The sequence below is a fragment of the Schistocerca nitens genome, chromosome 5, assembly GCF_023898315.1.
Source record: "Schistocerca nitens isolate TAMUIC-IGC-003100 chromosome 5, iqSchNite1.1, whole genome shotgun sequence".
Classification (NCBI taxonomy): Eukaryota; Metazoa; Arthropoda; class Insecta; order Orthoptera; family Acrididae; genus Schistocerca; species Schistocerca nitens.
This window is the reverse complement of record NC_064618.1, coordinates 865,145,792-865,164,376: the sequence shown is the minus strand read 5'-3', so window position 1 is coordinate 865,164,376 and position 18,585 is coordinate 865,145,792. Positions and strand designations below refer to the sequence as shown.

Here is an 18,585-nt window from a genome sequence, read left to right as displayed (position 1 = left end):
TTCATTGAATATTTGCTCCACAGTATGGGTGGTATAGGCACTCCAGCATGTTCTTAATCACTTGTATCTGTTCTTTTCAGTTTTCCACTACCATTTGTCTTAATTCTCTGTCTGTTATATGGGATGCAATGAGACTTCAACTGCACTTACCTTTCTGCTGTGTTTTGAGACTTTCATCATTTTTTTTAGTTTGCTGCTTATATTTTGAACTGTGGTCTTTGAAATCCCTTCCATAAGAGTAATATCTCACTGACTATATTGACAGTGTACGAAAAGAGTTGATATTCTGCCTCTTTTTCTGTGGAGTGAGGTGAATATATTTACTCTATCTGAAAACAGTCACTATATTCAGACTTACGGAATGCATTAAGGACTAAAACATGGAACACATTGCATAAAAATATGACGAATTGCATAAAGGTCGATAATAATTGAAAATATCACCAATCTTCTGTGTGTATTACACTATACTTCACTTCACAGTGGTAGCTCTGACCACCACAACTATTCAATATCTCAGCAAAGGTTGAAATAACGATCTGAATAAATTATTGAATGGGCATACATTATTGTCATACAAAAAGTATAAGTTATTTACTATTCTACAATGCGAATCATTGTTTAATGTAGAGTACTTCCACACTAAACTTCAGAATTTCTCGAACTACATGGCAAGTATATTAATTTGGCATCCCACAGATACTTCATGCTGGCATACAATCCTCCCATTCCCTTTTAGATTTAACAACCTCCACCACTACCTCAAAATATGAGTAATTGAAGCACGGGGGTTTCAAACACGCAGTGGCAAAGATAAGGTATTTTGAATCACAAAATGAAGGAACTGGAAGCATTGGCTACAGTAAGTATCCTCTCATTTTTTCTAGTTTCTTGTGCTTATTAGAATGTTGCATCTACCTATTGGCTGTGCTACATTTAAAGCCTCTAAGGTGTAACCACCAGAAACAAGTTTGGTTACAAGGGTGATTATGAACTTAATTTATGGAAATTGGTTCAGAAAAACAATGACATCTTTCTTTTGTTTTAAACTTTGTACTATGCATAAAAAAGAAAGTTGTTCATTAGTCTATTTAATGATGACCGTCAGAGTAAATAACTAACTATTGCTTATTTTTAGCATAGTTGATTAGGCTAGACTGTTAAATGTAGATGCTGTAGTGGCTTGAACTATATCCATATAACTCAAAAATCTGCAGGTATATGTACGTCACCCTGAGCTTGCAGCAGCAAAAGCAAATCGTGACTACGTGTTCAAACAAGTTTGTGAAGCAGTCAACACAATATCTGATGTGGCACAAGGCAAGGGGCCTTCTGTGCCCCAGAACCCGTATGATGGCCCAGGTGAACTAGCTGCAGCACTTGATGATTTTGATGTACGTACCTGTTTGTTTCTTTGTTTGTTTGTTTATGAATTTGCATTAGTTATCATTTACACGCTAGGGAGTGTATTCTATCTACATTTATTACGTTTGATGGCCGGCCGCGGTGGTCTCGTGGTTCTAGGCGCGCAGTCCGGAACCGCGCGACTGCTACGGTCGCAGGTTCGAATCCTGCCTCGGGCATGGATGTGTGTGATGTCCTTAGGTTAGTTAGGTTTAAGTAGTTCTAAGTTCTAGGGGACTGATGACCACAGCTGTTAAGTCCCATAGTGCTCAGAGCCGTTTGAACCATTTTTTGTTACGTTTGATGAATGTTTGTTCCTGTACATTCACTATTTCATTGGTAACTGAAGTTCGATGTTACCTGTACTGTATAATATGCTAAGGACTGTTATTGGTGTTGTTTATCTCTTATTAAACATAATTTATGGTTATTAAACATAATTTATGGTTACTGGTGATATGGTGTTCTTGCTGAGATACTTTAAAATTATCCTGATATACATTAAAATTAATGTGTTTGTGTTCTTATCATATTTTCATGAGTATTTATTTTTCATATTCTGTTTGTATGCTTTTAAATAGAAGAGACTACGTTGAATTGCTAGAAAACACTGTTGAAAGGTTGATTAAGTATTTTATGGTTGTTTAATCTCGGTAAAGGCACAGAGAAAAGAGAGCAGGTAGAACATAATATTAAAGAGTCAGTAAGGAAACTATGACGATTTTGGTTGAAATAGAGACCTTCACAAACAGTAAGTTCGGGTAACTTGGCACAGTGGAAGAAGAAATAAAGAGGCAGTGTCGTTGCTCAGATTAACAGTTATTTACTAAATATGAATATGGTACAGAAACGTTATGTGCATTAATAGAAAATCTCAGGCAACTGTAATACATATATGAATATAAGTAACAACTCACTATATAGAGGAGTTATAGATAAAATTGCTTGGATCTTATACAAATTCCTTCTTTTCAGTTAACAAACACACAAATGCAATGACACACGTACTGCCACTGTTGTGCTCTGACACTTTCCAATTGAATGGACTTTCCTACAGTCTGGTCTGCTGCTCAGCACTGGGTCTATTTTATGGGCTCTAATCAGTTCCCATGTTGTTGTTGTTGTTGTTGTTGTTGTTGTGCTCTTCAGTCTGAAGGGTGGTTTGATGCAGCTTTCCATATTACTGAATCCTGTACAAGCCTCTGCTTCTCAAAATGACTGTTGCAACCTACACTGAAGTGACAAAAGTCATGGAATAGAAGTATGCATGTATGAAGATGTTGGTAGTATTGCGTACACATGGTATAAAAGGGTGGTGTGGTGGTGGAGCTGTCATCTCCGCAGGGGACTTCCAACAACTTGTTGAGTCCATGCCATGTCGAGTTGCTTCACTAAGCTGTGCAAAAGGTGGTCTGATGTGATATTGGAAGGCATTCCATGACTTTTGTCATTGTAGTGTACATCCATTTGAAGCTGCATACTGTATTCATCCAGTGGTCTCACTTTACAATCTTTACCCCTCACATTTCCCTCTGTTACCAAAGTAACAATTCCTTCTTCCCCAAGGGTGTGTTGTGCCAACTGATCTCTTCTTTTAGTCAAGTTGTGTCAAAAAAAAAAAAAAAAAAAAAAAAATTCCCCCCAACTTGATTTTATACTTCCTCATTAGTTATTCAATCTGGCCATCTAATATTCAGCCTACTTCTGTAATACCACATTTCAAAAGCTTCTCTTCTCGTCTGCATTGATTATTCTCCATGTTTCAATTCCTTACAAGGCTACACTGTAGACAAATACTGCCAGAAAACACTTTCTAATATTTAAATTTATATTCAATTTGAACAAATTTATGTTTTTCAGATATTCTTTCCTTGCTGGTGTTAGTTTGAATTTTGTATCCTTTCTACTTTGGCCATCATCAATTGTTTTACTGTCCAAATAACAAAACTCATGTATGACATTTTAGTGTCTCGTTTCCTAATCTAATTCCTGCAGCATCACCTGATTTAATTCAACTACATTTTATTATTCTCATTTTGCTTCTGTTGACACTCGTAATGTCTTTTATAGACACTATTCATTCCATTCAACTGCCCTTCCCAGTCCTTTACTATGTCTAACAGAGCTATAAAGTCATCGACAAACATCTGTCTTTTTATTTCTTCTTCCTGATCTTTGATTACCGCTTCAAATTTCTCCTTGGTATCCATTACTGTTTACGCAATGTACAGATTGAATAACGTGAGAGGTATGCTATACTCCTGTCTCACTCACTTCTCAACCACTGCTTCCTGGTCATGTCCTTTGACTCTTGTTAACTGTGATCTGATTTCTGTACAGGTTGAGGTTGTGGATAACCTGTGCTCCCTGTATTTTATCCCTACAACATTCAAGATTAGAGAGTGTATTCCACTCAGTGTTGCCAAAAGCATGCTTTAAATCTACACATGCTATAAATGTAGGTTTGCATTTATTCTAAGATAAGTTGCAAGGCCAGTATTGCTGTGCATATTCCCATCTTTTTTGGAACTCAAATTGATGTTCCCGGAGGTCAACTTCAACTGATTTTTCCATTCTTCTGTAAATAATTTGTCTCAGTACTTTGCTAATATGACTTTTTAAACTGGTTATTTCTTTTTTTTTTGTCTTCTGTCCAAATACTACTTTTAAGCAGCTCTCTATGCAAGTGTATCCTATGCAAGCCTCTTCATCTTTATGTCACTATTGCAATCTGCTTCTACTTTGACCTGTTCACTTTTGTCAAGATTGGTCTTCCTGTACAATTTTTACTTCCACACATCCAGATTGTACCAAATTAAGTGTTCTTCGCCATGACAGGTGTGTCCTATGAGCCTATCCTTTCCTTTAGTCAAGTTGTACCACAACAATCTTTTTTCCCCAATACTATTGAGTAGCTTATCATTAGTTATCTGATGTACATGTCTAATCTTTAGCACTCACCTCTAGCATCATATGCGAAAACCTCTATTGTTTGACCTCTCTGTTTCAGTGTTGAATAAGGTTGCTGCGAGGTGAATACTTCCTTATGTGTAAATTTTTATTTGATGTGAACTACCACTTTTTTCACAGAAAGGCTTTTATTGCCATTAGAATACTACATTATATACCCTCTTTGCTTTGGCCATAGTCTGTTACTTTACTGCCCAAGTATCAAAACTCACCTGCTACTTTTAGATTAGATTAGATTAGATTAATACTTGTTCCATAGATCATGAATACGACACTTCGTAATGATGTGGAACGTGTCGGTTAATAAAAGATGTCTGTACAAGATATTACATTACACAAAATATTGCATGACACTAATGTTTAGGCTTTTGATGCTGTTTGGTAGGTACCAAAGACTTTTGTGGCAGCATAATTTACCCCTTTCTGTGCCAAAGTCAGATTTAACCCTGCATAGTGAAGATCATCCTTTCTCCTGGTGCTATAGCTATGCACACTGCTATTACTTTTGAACTGGGCTGGATTATTAACAACAAATTTCATAAGTGAATATATATACTGTGAGTTTACTGTGAGGATCCCTAGATCCTTAAATAGATGTCCGCAGGATGACCGTGGGTGGGCTCCAGCAATTATTCTGATTACACATTTTTGAGCAATGAATACTTTTCTACTCAACGATGAATTACCCCAGAATATGATGCCATACGAAAGCAGTGAATGAAAGTAGGCGTAGTAAGCTAATTTACTGAGATTCTTATCACCAAAATTTGGAATAACCCTAATAGCATACGTAGCTGAACTCTGACGTTTCAGCAGACCATCAATGTGTTGCTTCCAGTTTAACCTCTCATCAATGGACACACCTAAAAATTTTGAAAATTCTACCTTAGCTACAGACTTATGTTCAAAGTCTATATTTATTACTGGAGTTGTGCCATTTACTGTACGGGACTGTGTTTTATCAAAATTTAAAGAGAGTCAATATATATATCTAAAAACAGAGATGATGTGACTTACCGAACGAAAGCGCTGGCAGGTCGATAGACACACAATTGTGTGTGTGTTTGTGTTTGTTTGTGTGTCTATCGACCTGCCAGCGCTTTCGTTCGGTAAGTCACATCATCTCTGTTTTTAGATATATATTTTTCCCACGTGGAATGTTTCCCTCTATTATTTTAAAGAGAGTCAGTTTGCTGAGAACCACTGAATAATTTTGTGAAAAACATCATTTACAATTACATCACTTAGTTCTTGGTTTTTGGATGTTATTGCTATACTTGTATCATCAGCAAAAAGAACTAACTTTGCATCTTCATCAATGTGGAATGGTAAGTCATTAATGTATATCAAGAACAGTAAAGGACCTAAGACCGAACCCTGTGGGACCCCGTACTTGATAGCCCCCCAGTTTGAGGAATCAGCTGTTGTTTTAACATTACATGAACCACTTATTTCAACTTTCTGCATTCTTCCAGTTAAGTATGAATTAAACCATTTGTGCACTGCCCCCCTCAAACCATAATGATTTAACTTATCTAAAAGAATTCCTTGATTTACACAATCAAAGGCCTTTGAGAGATCACAAAAAATACCAATGGGTGATGTCCGGTTATTCAGAGCATTTAGTATTTGATCAGTGAAAGCGTATATAGCATTTTCTGTTGAAAAGCCTTTCTGAAAACCGAACTGACATTTTGTTAGTACTTTATTTTTACAAATATGGGAGGCTACTCTTGAATACATTACTTTCTCAAAAATTTTTGATAGAGCTGTCAGAAGGGAGATTGGGCGGTAGTTGTTCACATCCGACGTATCCCCCTTTTTATGCAATGGTTTTACAATGGCATATTTCAGTCTATCGGGGAAAACACCCTGCTCCAAAGAGCTATTACATACGTGGCTGAGAATCCTACTTATCTGTGGGGAACAAGCTTTAAGTACCTTGCTGGAAAAGCCATCAATTCCGTAAGAGCTTTTATTTTTCAGTGAGTTTATTATTTTACTGATTTCAGAGGGAGAGGTTGGTGGAAATACAGTTGTTTCAAACTGCACAGGTATGGCCTCTTCTATTAGTAGCCTTGCCTCTTCTAGTGAAGATCTAGATTCTATTTTCTCCACAACATTTAAAAAATGATTATTGAAAATATTTTCAATTTCTGATTGTTTGTTAGTACACTTGTCATTCAGTTTTATGTCTTCCTGTGCTCTTGGTTGCCCTGTTTCCCTTTCAATAATATTCCAAATTGCTTTAATTTTATTATCAGAGTTACTGATCTCAGACATGATACACATGCTTCTGAACTTTTTAATAACTTTTCTTAGTTCCGCACAATAGTTTTTATAATATTGAACAGTTTCGGGGTCAGTACTCCCTCTTGCTGTTAGATACAGTTCTCTTTTACGGTTGCAAAATATTCTTATTCCTTTATATAGCCATGGTTTTTTATATGTTTTCTGGGAATTATGTTTGACTATTTTCTTGGGAAAACAATTTTCAAACACCCTTAAAAATGTATCGTGAAATAAGTTATATTTCAAGTTTGCATCAGGTTCCTTATACACTTCATCCCAGTCTAGTTGCTGTAGGCTTTTCCTAAAGTTTGCAATATTTATATTGTTAATTGAACGCACTGATTTGAAAATCTGATTTGATATACTGCATGGAGCTATGTCATGTACTGTAACTAGCTGTGCACCATGATCTGGAAGACCATTCTCAACAGGATAAGCATTTATGTCCTTAAACTTATCTTGGTCTATAAAAAAGTTATCTATTAATGTACTGCTGTTCTTTGTTATCCGAGTAGGAAAATCAATGACGGAGCTCAAATTGAAAGAACTGAGTAATACTACAAGGTCATTCTTCGTATTACACTCTTTCAGGGAGTCAACATTGAAATCCCCACAAATGATAATTTGCTTCCCCCTGTCTGACAGATAGCACAACAAAGCATCCAAGTTTTCTAGAAATAGCTGGAAGTTCCCTGAGGGGGACCTATACACTGTTAGAATTATGAAAGTGCCATCATTTAGTTTAAGTTCAGTGGCACATGCTTCCATATGTTGCTCTACACAAAATTTTTTAGTTTCTAAATTTTTTACACTGTGGAAGCTTTTGACATATATGGCAACTCCTCCTCTCATCATATTATCTCTACTTACATGTGCAGCTAATTTGTACCCATTGATGCTAACCTTTTGCATATCAGTGACAATGTGATGCTCAGACAGGCATAGTGCATCTATTACATTCTCAGTTTCTATATCTTCTAAACAAAGCAGAAGCTCATCAATTTTATTCTTCAATCCCCCAATATTTTGATGAAATATACTAACATTATTTTTCACTTTACTTTTGTGAGTATCTTGAACTTTTTTAACATCTTTAGTACTTGCCTGGCTGAGTTTCCCACTGGACGCTGATCTTACACTGAAAAAGAGTTTCCACCATGAGATGTAGTTCCTCCCCCCTTTAAGTTTCCTGCTATCAGCCCAGCCAGTTTACCCTTCCCTTTCTTGTTGAGGTGTAGGCCATGTCTAGTATAGTCCCACCTACAGAGTGAATCAACAGGAACCACACCAATGTGTGACCCTGCACCAGATCCAAGTAGCCGTTCCAACTCCAAATTAACTCTCTTGACAGAAGAGCTCAAATGAGGTCGGTCGTGGTGCTCCAGAACCGACAAAAACCCAACACTGGTATGACTCGATGTTGATGCAATCTTTGCGTGGTCACACTCTATGCTGTATCCCGAATCTCTGTCAATACTGTTGCCCGGCCCACCCACAATAACCACGGAATCTTCCTTAGTAAAGCCTCTACATAGTGAACCTAAATCCTCTGTAACCTGCCTCAGTCCAGCACTAGGTTTGAAAAAACTTGTGACCTGGTATTCTGGCCCTAATTCATCCTGCAGAAGTTGGCCCACACCCCTAGCATGCGAACTACCTAGCAACAAGACTTTCTTTCTCTTTGCAGACATCCCTACATTCTTATTCAATTTGCTGCTGAAAGCTTGTTGAGCCTTGTCTACATCTACATCTGTGAGAGGCTCATCAGTTTCTGACTGAGGCAACAGGTCAAACCTATTTTGTACATTAATAACAAAGCTGTCAGAAGAATTTCTTGGCCTGTTCCTTATGCCTGTTGCCACTTCCCACCCCTGTTTATCCTTCTCCCCCATTAACCTGCCCAGTTCTCGTCTAACTCAGCCTGAAGGGCAGCAATTTTCCCCTCCTGTTCCACAATCTTTCTATCTCTACTGCATAGCCTACAGAACCACTGATGAGTCTCGCTCATTTTCCCAATTCCCACGCCACTACAATCGCCCCAATGAAAAAAGTTACTACATCCATCACACCAGACCCTGGAGCTGACGATTCTACGGCACGTCAGTTACTTTACACTCATGGTACAAATCGATCTTAGTGACAGAAAGACAATTAAGTTACCGGAAAACAATGAAAATACGTGTACGAAAAATGTGGCCTACTCGCGACTATGTAAACAGTGGTTCAGAAGTTTTTTTACTGGAAATTACTTAAGAGATGACTATACTCTGCAGATATAAAGGGGCAGCAAATGTATTTAGCACACTAAACGATCAGTAAATGCACTTAAGATTGCGGTATGAAGTTTAATCTGAAAGCTCAAAAGTTCGGCCTGTCCGCGATATGTAAACAAAACGAACTTTATGTGATTACTGTGAAAATACGCGAGTAAGACAAAAACCTTTAATGGTACGCTTGAAGAGCACTATAATTAATGTAATTAATTAGTTTAAAGTGTTAAAAACAGTTTATGACTACTTCTTGCCGGCCAAAGTGGCCGTGCGGTTAAAGGCGCTGCAGTCTGGAACCGCAAGACCGCTGCGGTCGCAGGTTCGAATCCTGCCTCGGGCATGGATGTTTGTGATGTCCTTAGGTTAGTTAGGTTTAACTAGTTCTAAGTTCTAGGGGACTAATGACCTCAGCAGTTGAGTCCCATAGTGCTCAGAGCCATTTGAACCATTTTGAACTACTTCTTGTACGAGAGCTGTGACATAGACGTCCGTATAGCAGGCGCAGGGCTACCAACAAACGTGTCTCATTTCCTAATTTAATTCCCTCAGCATCATGAAAGTTAATTTGATTACATTCCATTACTTTGTTGGTATTTGCTTCTGTGCAAGTTGCAGCTAATGTTCTGCATTTTGTGTTTTACCCATGGTATATTCAGAATTGCGAAGAGTGTATTTCAGTCAGCAGTGTCAAAAACTTTTTCTAAATCTACGGATGCTTTAAATGTGAATTTGACTTGGAGCAATGTATTTTTTACAAGTTGTAGGGTCAGTATTGCTTTGTACATTCCTACATTCCTCCAGAATCCAATTCGATCTCCCCCTAGCTTACACCAACTGTTTCATCATTCAGTAGGTAATTCACATTACTATTTTGCAACTGTGTCTTATTAAAATAATGGTTTGGTAATACTCACACTCGTCAGAACCTGCCTTCTTTGAAGTTGGTATTATTACAGTCTTTCAGAAATCTGAGGGTATTTTGCTTGTCTCATACATCCTGCTTTTGTCACAGTTTGTTCTCCCAAAGATCTCCCACCTATGCAATTCAGAAAAGCTGGTGTTGGTGGGAATGATCCAGATTGCTCAGAATGGTGGCCAGATGACCATCTGGATTATTCCCACAAACACCAACTGTTCTGAATTGTGCTGTTGCTGCAACATATCCTTCATTTCCATAGCATCCCTGCCTTCAGCTTTCGCTACTGTGTCTCCTTCACCTGCCTTTCCGCTTCCCCCTTCCCTGCTCCCCCTCCAGCCCCATACATGCCTTCTGTCCAATCAGCACACCTGCATAATCCTTTCCCGTTCTTTACTTCTATCCTCTCGCCTTTGCCCGTCCTTTCCACCCACTGCTCCTGATACAGCTTCTTGATGCTGCAGCTAGTAGCTCACTGTCCTCACCACGTCCATGTGCACATTTCCACAGGCAGCACTAGCGGCTTCTTCCAGCCCTTCTCTGCTAATCATCCCCATCCCCACACCATGCCTCTTTTGTACCCCCAGCAAAGGTCACTGCTCGCCTCAGTCGTGGTTGGGCCTTAGCACTCTGAGGCAGCAGTGGCTCTGTTGTTGTTTTAGTTGTAATGTGCATTTAATAACCAGTAAAGTATGATCAGAGCTTACCTGCAGTACAGCTATCTTTTTTGTTAAGGCAAGCCAGGCACATCACCATAGCAAGGTCCATGGTTATGATGATGTCAAGTTATAAAATGTGAGGGAAATTGGACAAACGAAGTGAAGGTTTTATGGTGTGCAGCGTGCCTTCGTGTTTTGATGTATTAATTTTGACAGTAAAAATCATCACTTTATTAGAATGTGAGGAAACTCCACACAACTTAATGTACCACTTCTTGGTACTAATAATGTCAAATAGATCATAGTATTATTGCCTTTTTGTTTTTATTAATTTTCTTACTTTTAGTGTCTGGTTATTGAAAAAATTCAATGTAGAAAACTGGAGAATGTTTCAAGATTAATTATTTTCACTTGGACATCTGCATCACAGATGACTTTTGTTCAGTGATGATAACTTTGAATTTAGGATATATCCTTGCATATTATGTGCATTAGATATATTTAATCTGTTTTACTTCTATAGATTTGAACTATTGGTTGCAAATAATTTATTGCTAAGAAAATTCTCTAATGTTTTTCCCAAAATATCTTCTTGCATTCAGACTTGATTAATTACAATGCTTTAGACTTCCTCTTTTCCTAATTGTTAAAGTAGAGTGTAATGAGGCTACTTATAATGCAGATTACAAACACTCGTGATTGCTGACCATCGACAAAAAGTGCAGAACTGTGATGATGGAAAAGAAAACTGTGACCATAGAAAAGTATGTTGGCATGATCTTGTGAACTCCACACAAAACTGAAAAGAAGCAAAATTGTGTGAAACTGTTGAAATAAAACAGATGTAAATACATTGAAATACAAATTTATAAATGTCTATCTGGCATCACTCAGTCAAGAAAGACATTAATGTTACTATCAGTAATTGTAACCCTGCACGTGCCAAGATGAAGAAGGGAAAGATAGAGATTCCAGATGGACAACATTCAAGAAACTTGATATGGACTTGGGGGAGGCATGAGAAAGAAAAAAAATTGCTCATACATCATCTGTATGTGTCTTCAAATGGAAAACAATTTTGCGAGTTTGCATTGCAGTAAAATAGCATATATACAGCAAAGTAACACGAAAAGAGACAAAACGAATAAAAGGAGGATCGGCAGTGTGTGTGTGTGTGTGTGTGTGTGTGTGTGTGTGTGTGTGTGGTAATGTAATTTGAGACATTTGAGGCAAGTAGAGTATATTATAGGAATTTATAGATATAACTGTGTGTGTTTTGCAGGATTTAAGAAAGAGAGAGAAGCTAGATTTAGTTTCTAACCAAATTCAAATTAGGTTATAGAGAGCTTCTAAAATTTAAGTGTGTTTCTAGGGGTATAATTTTATTTCACATGTTAACTGCATGGTTAACTTTATAGTTTAGACTGCACCTGTGACTGTAGTTGAAAGTAGTTGACATTAGTTGAAGATATTTAAAAGTTGTGTCATCACGTTTCTTCTTTACTGTCTTGCTTTAACAAGAACAGTTTTCATAATTTGTTGTAATTCTGATCTGAATTGTTCTCCATAACATTTTATTCCAGCTATTGTTTTCTTCTGGTCAGACAATATGCAGCAGTTTTTCAAGTTTTAAAACTGTTTGCACTTAATGCAATAAATGGAAGAGTTGCCTGTATTAATAGACTGACAAAAATGTTGTTTTTGAATTTGTGTACCTGTGAGGACTTTCATTTTTAAACAACACCTTGATCGACCTGTTTGTATTCTTTTCTCTCCATCCGTTAGATTCAGCGGATCCTATTGTAGATATTCAGCACAGATGAAGTTCGTTGACCAGTGTGCACTATATGGCACATCACAAAGTGCAGTTATTAGTTTCCAACCCTCTTATTACATTTAACAAATGAAGAATGCGATCAGTGATATTCTGGGTACTCCTTCAGAGACCTAATTTGTATGACTTTATCATTATGACTGCTGATGAATATGTATGAGAGTAAGTCAATTATTATCCGCAATTTAGTTATATTTTTGTTTATTTTGGTAGTACTGTCATTTTACGTTGATGAAGCATGCTTTGTTTATTTGTTGTGAAATCTTTGCCATTTTCCAGCTGCTAGGTTAGTTTCGTTATCGCTGCCGTTCTGTTAATCATGGCTGCTTCGCTGTCTATTTGCACCAAACAAGAGCAACGTTCAGTGATCTGTTTTTTTGTGGTCGGAAGGCGTATTGGGCCGAAATTCATTGAAGATTTTCGGTACAGTGTGGAAACAGTGTTTTGCCACAACAGTGTGTTTACAAATGGATTGAAAAATTCCGAGATGGTCGCACAAGTGTTACACATGATGAAGAAGCTGGACGACCATCTACCACCACAAATGAAGAAACCATTGAGCGTTCACATGAAATGATTCTCTTAAGACAGACGATTAACTATTGACAAAGTGACACATCGTCTGCAAATTAGTCACGGTTCTGCCTACGAAATCATCCACTACAGACTTGAGTTTCATAAAGTTTGTGCAAGATGGATCCCAAAACAACCACACATTTGCAAAAACAAACACACTTGGACATCTGCAAAAAACATAGGGATCACTATGGTAATGAAGGGACAACTTCTTGGACAGGATCATAACTGGTGACAAAACATGGATCCATCATTACGAGCTGGAGAGTAAATGGCAGATTATGGAATGGAAACATCCAAAAATTCGCCATGCAAGAAAAGGTTCAAGACCCAACCCGTCCGCAGGAAAACTGATGCTTACAGCTTTTTAGGATGCACAAGGTCCTGTACTGGAACATTATGGGGAAAGGGGCACAATAATAAACAGTGTACGTTATAGTGAGATGGTTAGTACCAGGCTAAAGCCTGCAATTCGAAGTAAATGTCGAGGATTGCTGTCAAAAGATGTTGTGTTGTTGCACGACAATGCCCATCTGCATACTGCTGCCCACATTGCTGAAACGCTCCAGAAACTCAAATATGAAGTACTGGATCATCCTCCATATAGTTTCGATCTTGCCCCTTCTGAGTATCACTTGTTTGGTCCACTCAAACATGCATTAAGCGGCCATCAATTTGCCTCAGATGAAGCAGTGAAAGAAACGGTGCATTCCAGGCTCGCAGCTTAACTGAGAACCTTATTTTATGAAGGCATCAGGAAGCTTGTACAACGATGGACCAAGCGAATTGAATCGCAAGGAGACTATGTCGATAAATGATGTTCTTGTAAGTTTTCTATTTGATTACAGTAAAATTTTATAACTACTTTGCGGATAATAATTGACTTAACCTCATACATAGAGATCAGTACATGCTTATATTTTTCCAGATTTTGAACAACAGTTTTTCATTCTGAGCTCTACTTTTGGATTTGTGTTCTATCATCAGATCTTTGAACTCTCTCCAGAATTTGACTGTTCACAAAAACAATCTCCTTTGTGGTCAGATAGTACTGTCTTTCAACTCTCCAAACAGATCTCAGCCTTTTTGGAGTTTGTCTTGAGGGTATGTTCCAGATTACCTTTTTCTAGTCATTTCAAAATTATGGACTAACTTTGATTTTACTGCTGTGTACACATTTAAACACAATTTGCATTCAATGAAGGCTACATGGGATGTTACAGCACCGTTTACGAAATGACGACACTATCTGTCAACAATGTGAGAGTGTTACAAGTATGTTCACGCAACGCTTGAACCATGGAATCACTGATTGCTTTGAAATTTTGTTTGCCAGTAACAATAATATTTTTTCATAAAACTTCAAAATTTTTTGACTGTTATTTATTGTCAGCAGAGATTACATTGTAGAATTTACAGAACTGTAGCTATATTCGTTGCTTTTACGTTGAAGAACCAAAGAAACTGGTACACCTACCTAATATTGTGTAGGGCCCCCACGAGCACGAAGAACTGCCTCAGCATGATGTGGCATGGACTTGCCTAATGTCTGAAGTAGTGCAGCGGGGAACTGACACCGTGAATCCTGCAGGGCTGTCCCTAAAACAGTAAGAGTAAGAATGGGTGGAGATCTCTTCTGAACAGCACGTTGCAAGGCATCCCAGATATGAACAGCACGTTGCAAGGTGTCCCAGATATGCTCAATAATGTTCATGTGTGGGGAGTTTGTTGGCCAGTGGAAGTGTTTAAACTCACAAGAGTGTTCTTGGAGCTACTCTGTAGCAATTCTGGATGTATGGTGTGTCCGAACGATTCTCTTCAGTCGTCGTTTGTTCTGTTCTTGCAGGATCTTATTCCGGCCACAGCGAAGTCGGTGATTTGATGTTTTACTGGATTCCTGATATTCACGGTACACTCATGAAATGGTCATATGGGAAAATCCCCACTTCATTGCTACCTCAGAGATGCTGTGTCCCATCACTCGTGTGCCGACTATAACACCAAATTCAAGCTCATTTAAATCTCGATAACCTGCCATTGCAGCAGCAGTAACCAATGTAACAATTGCGCCAGACATTTCTTGTCTTATATAGGCGTTGTTGACCTCAGTGTTGTATTCTGCCTCTGTATTTGAATACGAATGCCTATACCAGTTTCTTTGGTGCTTCAGTGTATTTCTGATGGTGTATGTAGTACTGCACCAGTGGTCTTTTTTTTTTTTTTACCCACAGCATTGTCACCTGTGTGTACTGCAAAAAGCTCACATGCATTTCTCGTGACTGTTAGGTGGTGTTACAATATATTATTGTGTCTTACTATATCTAAAGTGCCTGGTTGTGTGTATATTGTTACACAGATATTGAGAACTTCTTATAAGTTGTCAGAGAAGGTATTACACAATGTTTAGACCATCTGCTCTGAGTTTAGAGCAAGTGCAAAGTCTGAGGGTAGTGAAATGGAAAGACAAGTAGGAACTAGTTGTGATTACATTTGAGATAGTGCTGAAACAAGTGAATGTAGTTATATAGTGCTTAGAGAAGTTAAATAAGTGACAGTTACGCAGAAAGACAAACTCCCCAATAAAAATGAGCATATCATTCTGGATCTGGAAGGAATGACATTTTATTCAGCTGAGAAAGAGGGGGAAGGAGGGGTAGGTATCAGTTATATCCACCATTCAAAATTTGGGAAAGATGGGACAGGACGGGAGATTTTGGATTATATCTTAAAGGCAGTTGGAGGAGCACATAAGCAAAATCTTTTACAGCAGGTAGCATGACTAATGTCACATGTGAAGAGAAACATCAAAATTTTGGTGACTATTTGTAATAGTAATATATCTAAAATTGTTTAGAATTTTTTATTGAAATTCCTTTCTAGTTTGGGGTAGAACGTTACAATTGATGGACAGCTATCTCCCACCAAGACCACATGCAGATTTATGCAGTACATGGCTAGTAAAGCAGATACTTTTGGCATCAGATTTTGACTGTCAGTGGTTGTAGACACACTCTTCCATGGATTTTGATACTTGGCAAAAAGTGAACTTTAAACCAGAGGCAAAAAAATCTCTTTCTGTATACCTTGTCATGAAGCTTATGGCGCCATTCCTTAGAAGCACAAGAAAAGTGTGAACTGAAAATTGGTTCATATTTTTGCACATGCCCAAAGTATTGAAGAATAAAGGTACAGGGATTCATTTGATGACCAACATATGAATCTCAAAAGCGCTATGTTCCCAGTGTTTGTCATTCAGATGTAGATGATGAATATGAAACTTCCTGGCAGATTAAAACTGTGTGCCCGACCGGGCACACAGTTTTAATCTGCCAGGAAGTTTCATATCAGCGCACACTCCGCTGCAGAGTGAAAATCTCATTATGATGAATATGATTTGAAATGAATAATAAAGTGAAATATAGTGTGGTATATTGGACCACATGGCTAAAAAATATTAAGTGAAAGCAGTGTTGCAGATAGGATGTTTTACAGTACATTGGTTTTGCCAAATAAATACTTGGATTCTTTAACAGAGCAGTTATATGAAAAGTTATCACCCGCAAACAGTTTTTGCAGCATTTCAATAAAGAACTAGGACATGAACATGTGAAAAATAGGTGCCAAACAGGATTTCCTGTAATCAGCAGTGAGTCAAATACTGGAGGCAAACCAGTTAGTAAGAAATGTAGAATGCAGCACAAAGTGTAAAATGGTAAAATCAAGATGACTGATGTATGTGGCACCAGTCGGTAACCTGTGTGTGGAAAATGAATGAAATTAGTCCCAAAATGATGCATTGTTTGCATTCAGCAATCAGGAGTAAAAGAAAATACAATTTTGCATACTGTTTAATGCTTATACCAAAATCAGTCCAGTCACAAAAACTGATAACTACGAATTAAAACGATGTATAAACCTTTAGTTTGAATGTTCCTTTCATAAACAGCATTTCATATCGCCATTACCAATGTGTTAAAATAGGTAAAAAGGGGTAGCTGTGCCACAGTTGTCAACTTGATCACTGTTGTGATTGTAGATATATAAATAATACAGTGGTTCTAGTGTTAAGCGACATGTACACTTGTTCCATAAAAACACGGGAGAACTGCCGTAAGTCAGTAACATCTTGCCACGATATTTCGGCACAAAGTCTTTTGGCCATCTTCAGGTGAGTACAGCTGTAGAAGTTCTCCCGTGTTTTTATGGAACAATGAGTACGTCGGGAAAGTTTCAAACATCACGACATGTACACTGATTAGCCAGAACATTATGACGACCTACCTAATAGCTGGTATGTCCACCTTTGACATGGATAACAGTGGTGATGTGTCATGGCACGGAAGCAATGAGGCGTCGGTAGGTCGCTGGAGGGAGTTGGCACCATATCTGCAGACATAACATGTTCAATCACATCCCAGATGTATTCGATCGGGTTCAGATTTGCTGAGTTGGGGGGCCAACATATCAATTCGAACTGTCCACTGTATTCCTCTAACCACTCCATCACACTCCTGCCCTTGAGACATGGCACACTATCTTGTTGAAAAATGACAATGCCATTGGGGAACATGATCATCATGAAGGAGTGTATGTGGTCTGCAACCAGTATGCAATACTCCTTGCACATCACGGTGCCTTGCACGAGCTCCATTGGATCCACGGATGCCCCTGTGAATGTTCCCCAGAGCATAATGGAGCTACTGCCAGCTTGTCTCCAGCCCACAGTACAGGTGTCAAAGAGCTCTTTCCCTGAAAGATGATGAATTCTTACCATCCCATTGACATGACGAAGAAGGTACCAGGATTCATCAGATCGTGCAGTGCTCTGCCACTGCCCCAACATCCACTGCTGATGGGCACATGCCCTTTTCAGTTGTAGTTGCCAGTGTTGTGGTGTTAACATTGGCACACGCACGGGTTGTCTGCTGCGAAGGCTCATCGTTAGGAGTGTCTGGTGCACTGTGTGTTCAGACACACTTGTACTCTGCCCAGCATTAAAGTTTGATGTTAGGTCTGCCACAGTTTGCCACCTGCCCTGTTTTACCAGTCTGCTCAGCCTAAAACATCGACACCAATAATGAGGGTCGGTCGTCCAACCCCGTGATGTCTGGATGTGCTCTTACCTTGGTTTCACCGTGTGTTGAAGACATTCACCACAGCACTTCTCACACAATTGAAAAGTTGTGCAGTTTCTGAAATGCTTGTGTCGAGCCTCTGAGCCATTACAAACTGTCTTTGGTCACACTCAGAAATATTGCATGCCTTTCCCATTCTACACACGACAGCACGCTCATTGATACTTCCTGCACCGTGTGTGCAGTCATTTCTCACCAGGTAATGCTGCTATCGCCTGGACGGGTTTACATCGGTAGTAGGTCAGTGGTCATAATGTTCTGAATGGTCAGTGTATGTATTTTGATGAGACATTGCACTTCATTTTACTTGCATTTTGCATGCATTCTCTTATGGTGGCCATCCAGCCGCAGATGTTTCTGGTAGAGTTGATGAATTCACATGCTGTATTTAAAATATCTTGTATAAAATGTTCTATGACATATTGATTCATGTAGCTGAGAAAAAAATTAATTACAGATTTTTTATATCTGCATATACAAACATACACTAAAAGCCACAGAGTAGGCCATATTTCAGGGTACTTTCTAG

At 38.5% G+C, this 18,585-nt stretch overlaps 1 protein-coding gene across 2 annotated transcripts in view; it reads left to right on the top strand.

Annotated features, from left to right (window-relative positions):
• The window catches only part of LOC126259354 (catenin alpha), a 154,549-nt gene that overhangs the window by 41,250 nt on the left and 94,714 nt on the right, over positions 1-18,585 (top strand). For both annotated transcript variants that reach the window (XM_049956080.1, XM_049956081.1), the window contains exon 5: positions 1,218-1,394. In XM_049956080.1, the coding sequence (XP_049812037.1) occupies positions 1,218-1,394 (177 nt within the window). The remainder of the gene's footprint in view (positions 1-1,217; positions 1,395-18,585) is intronic.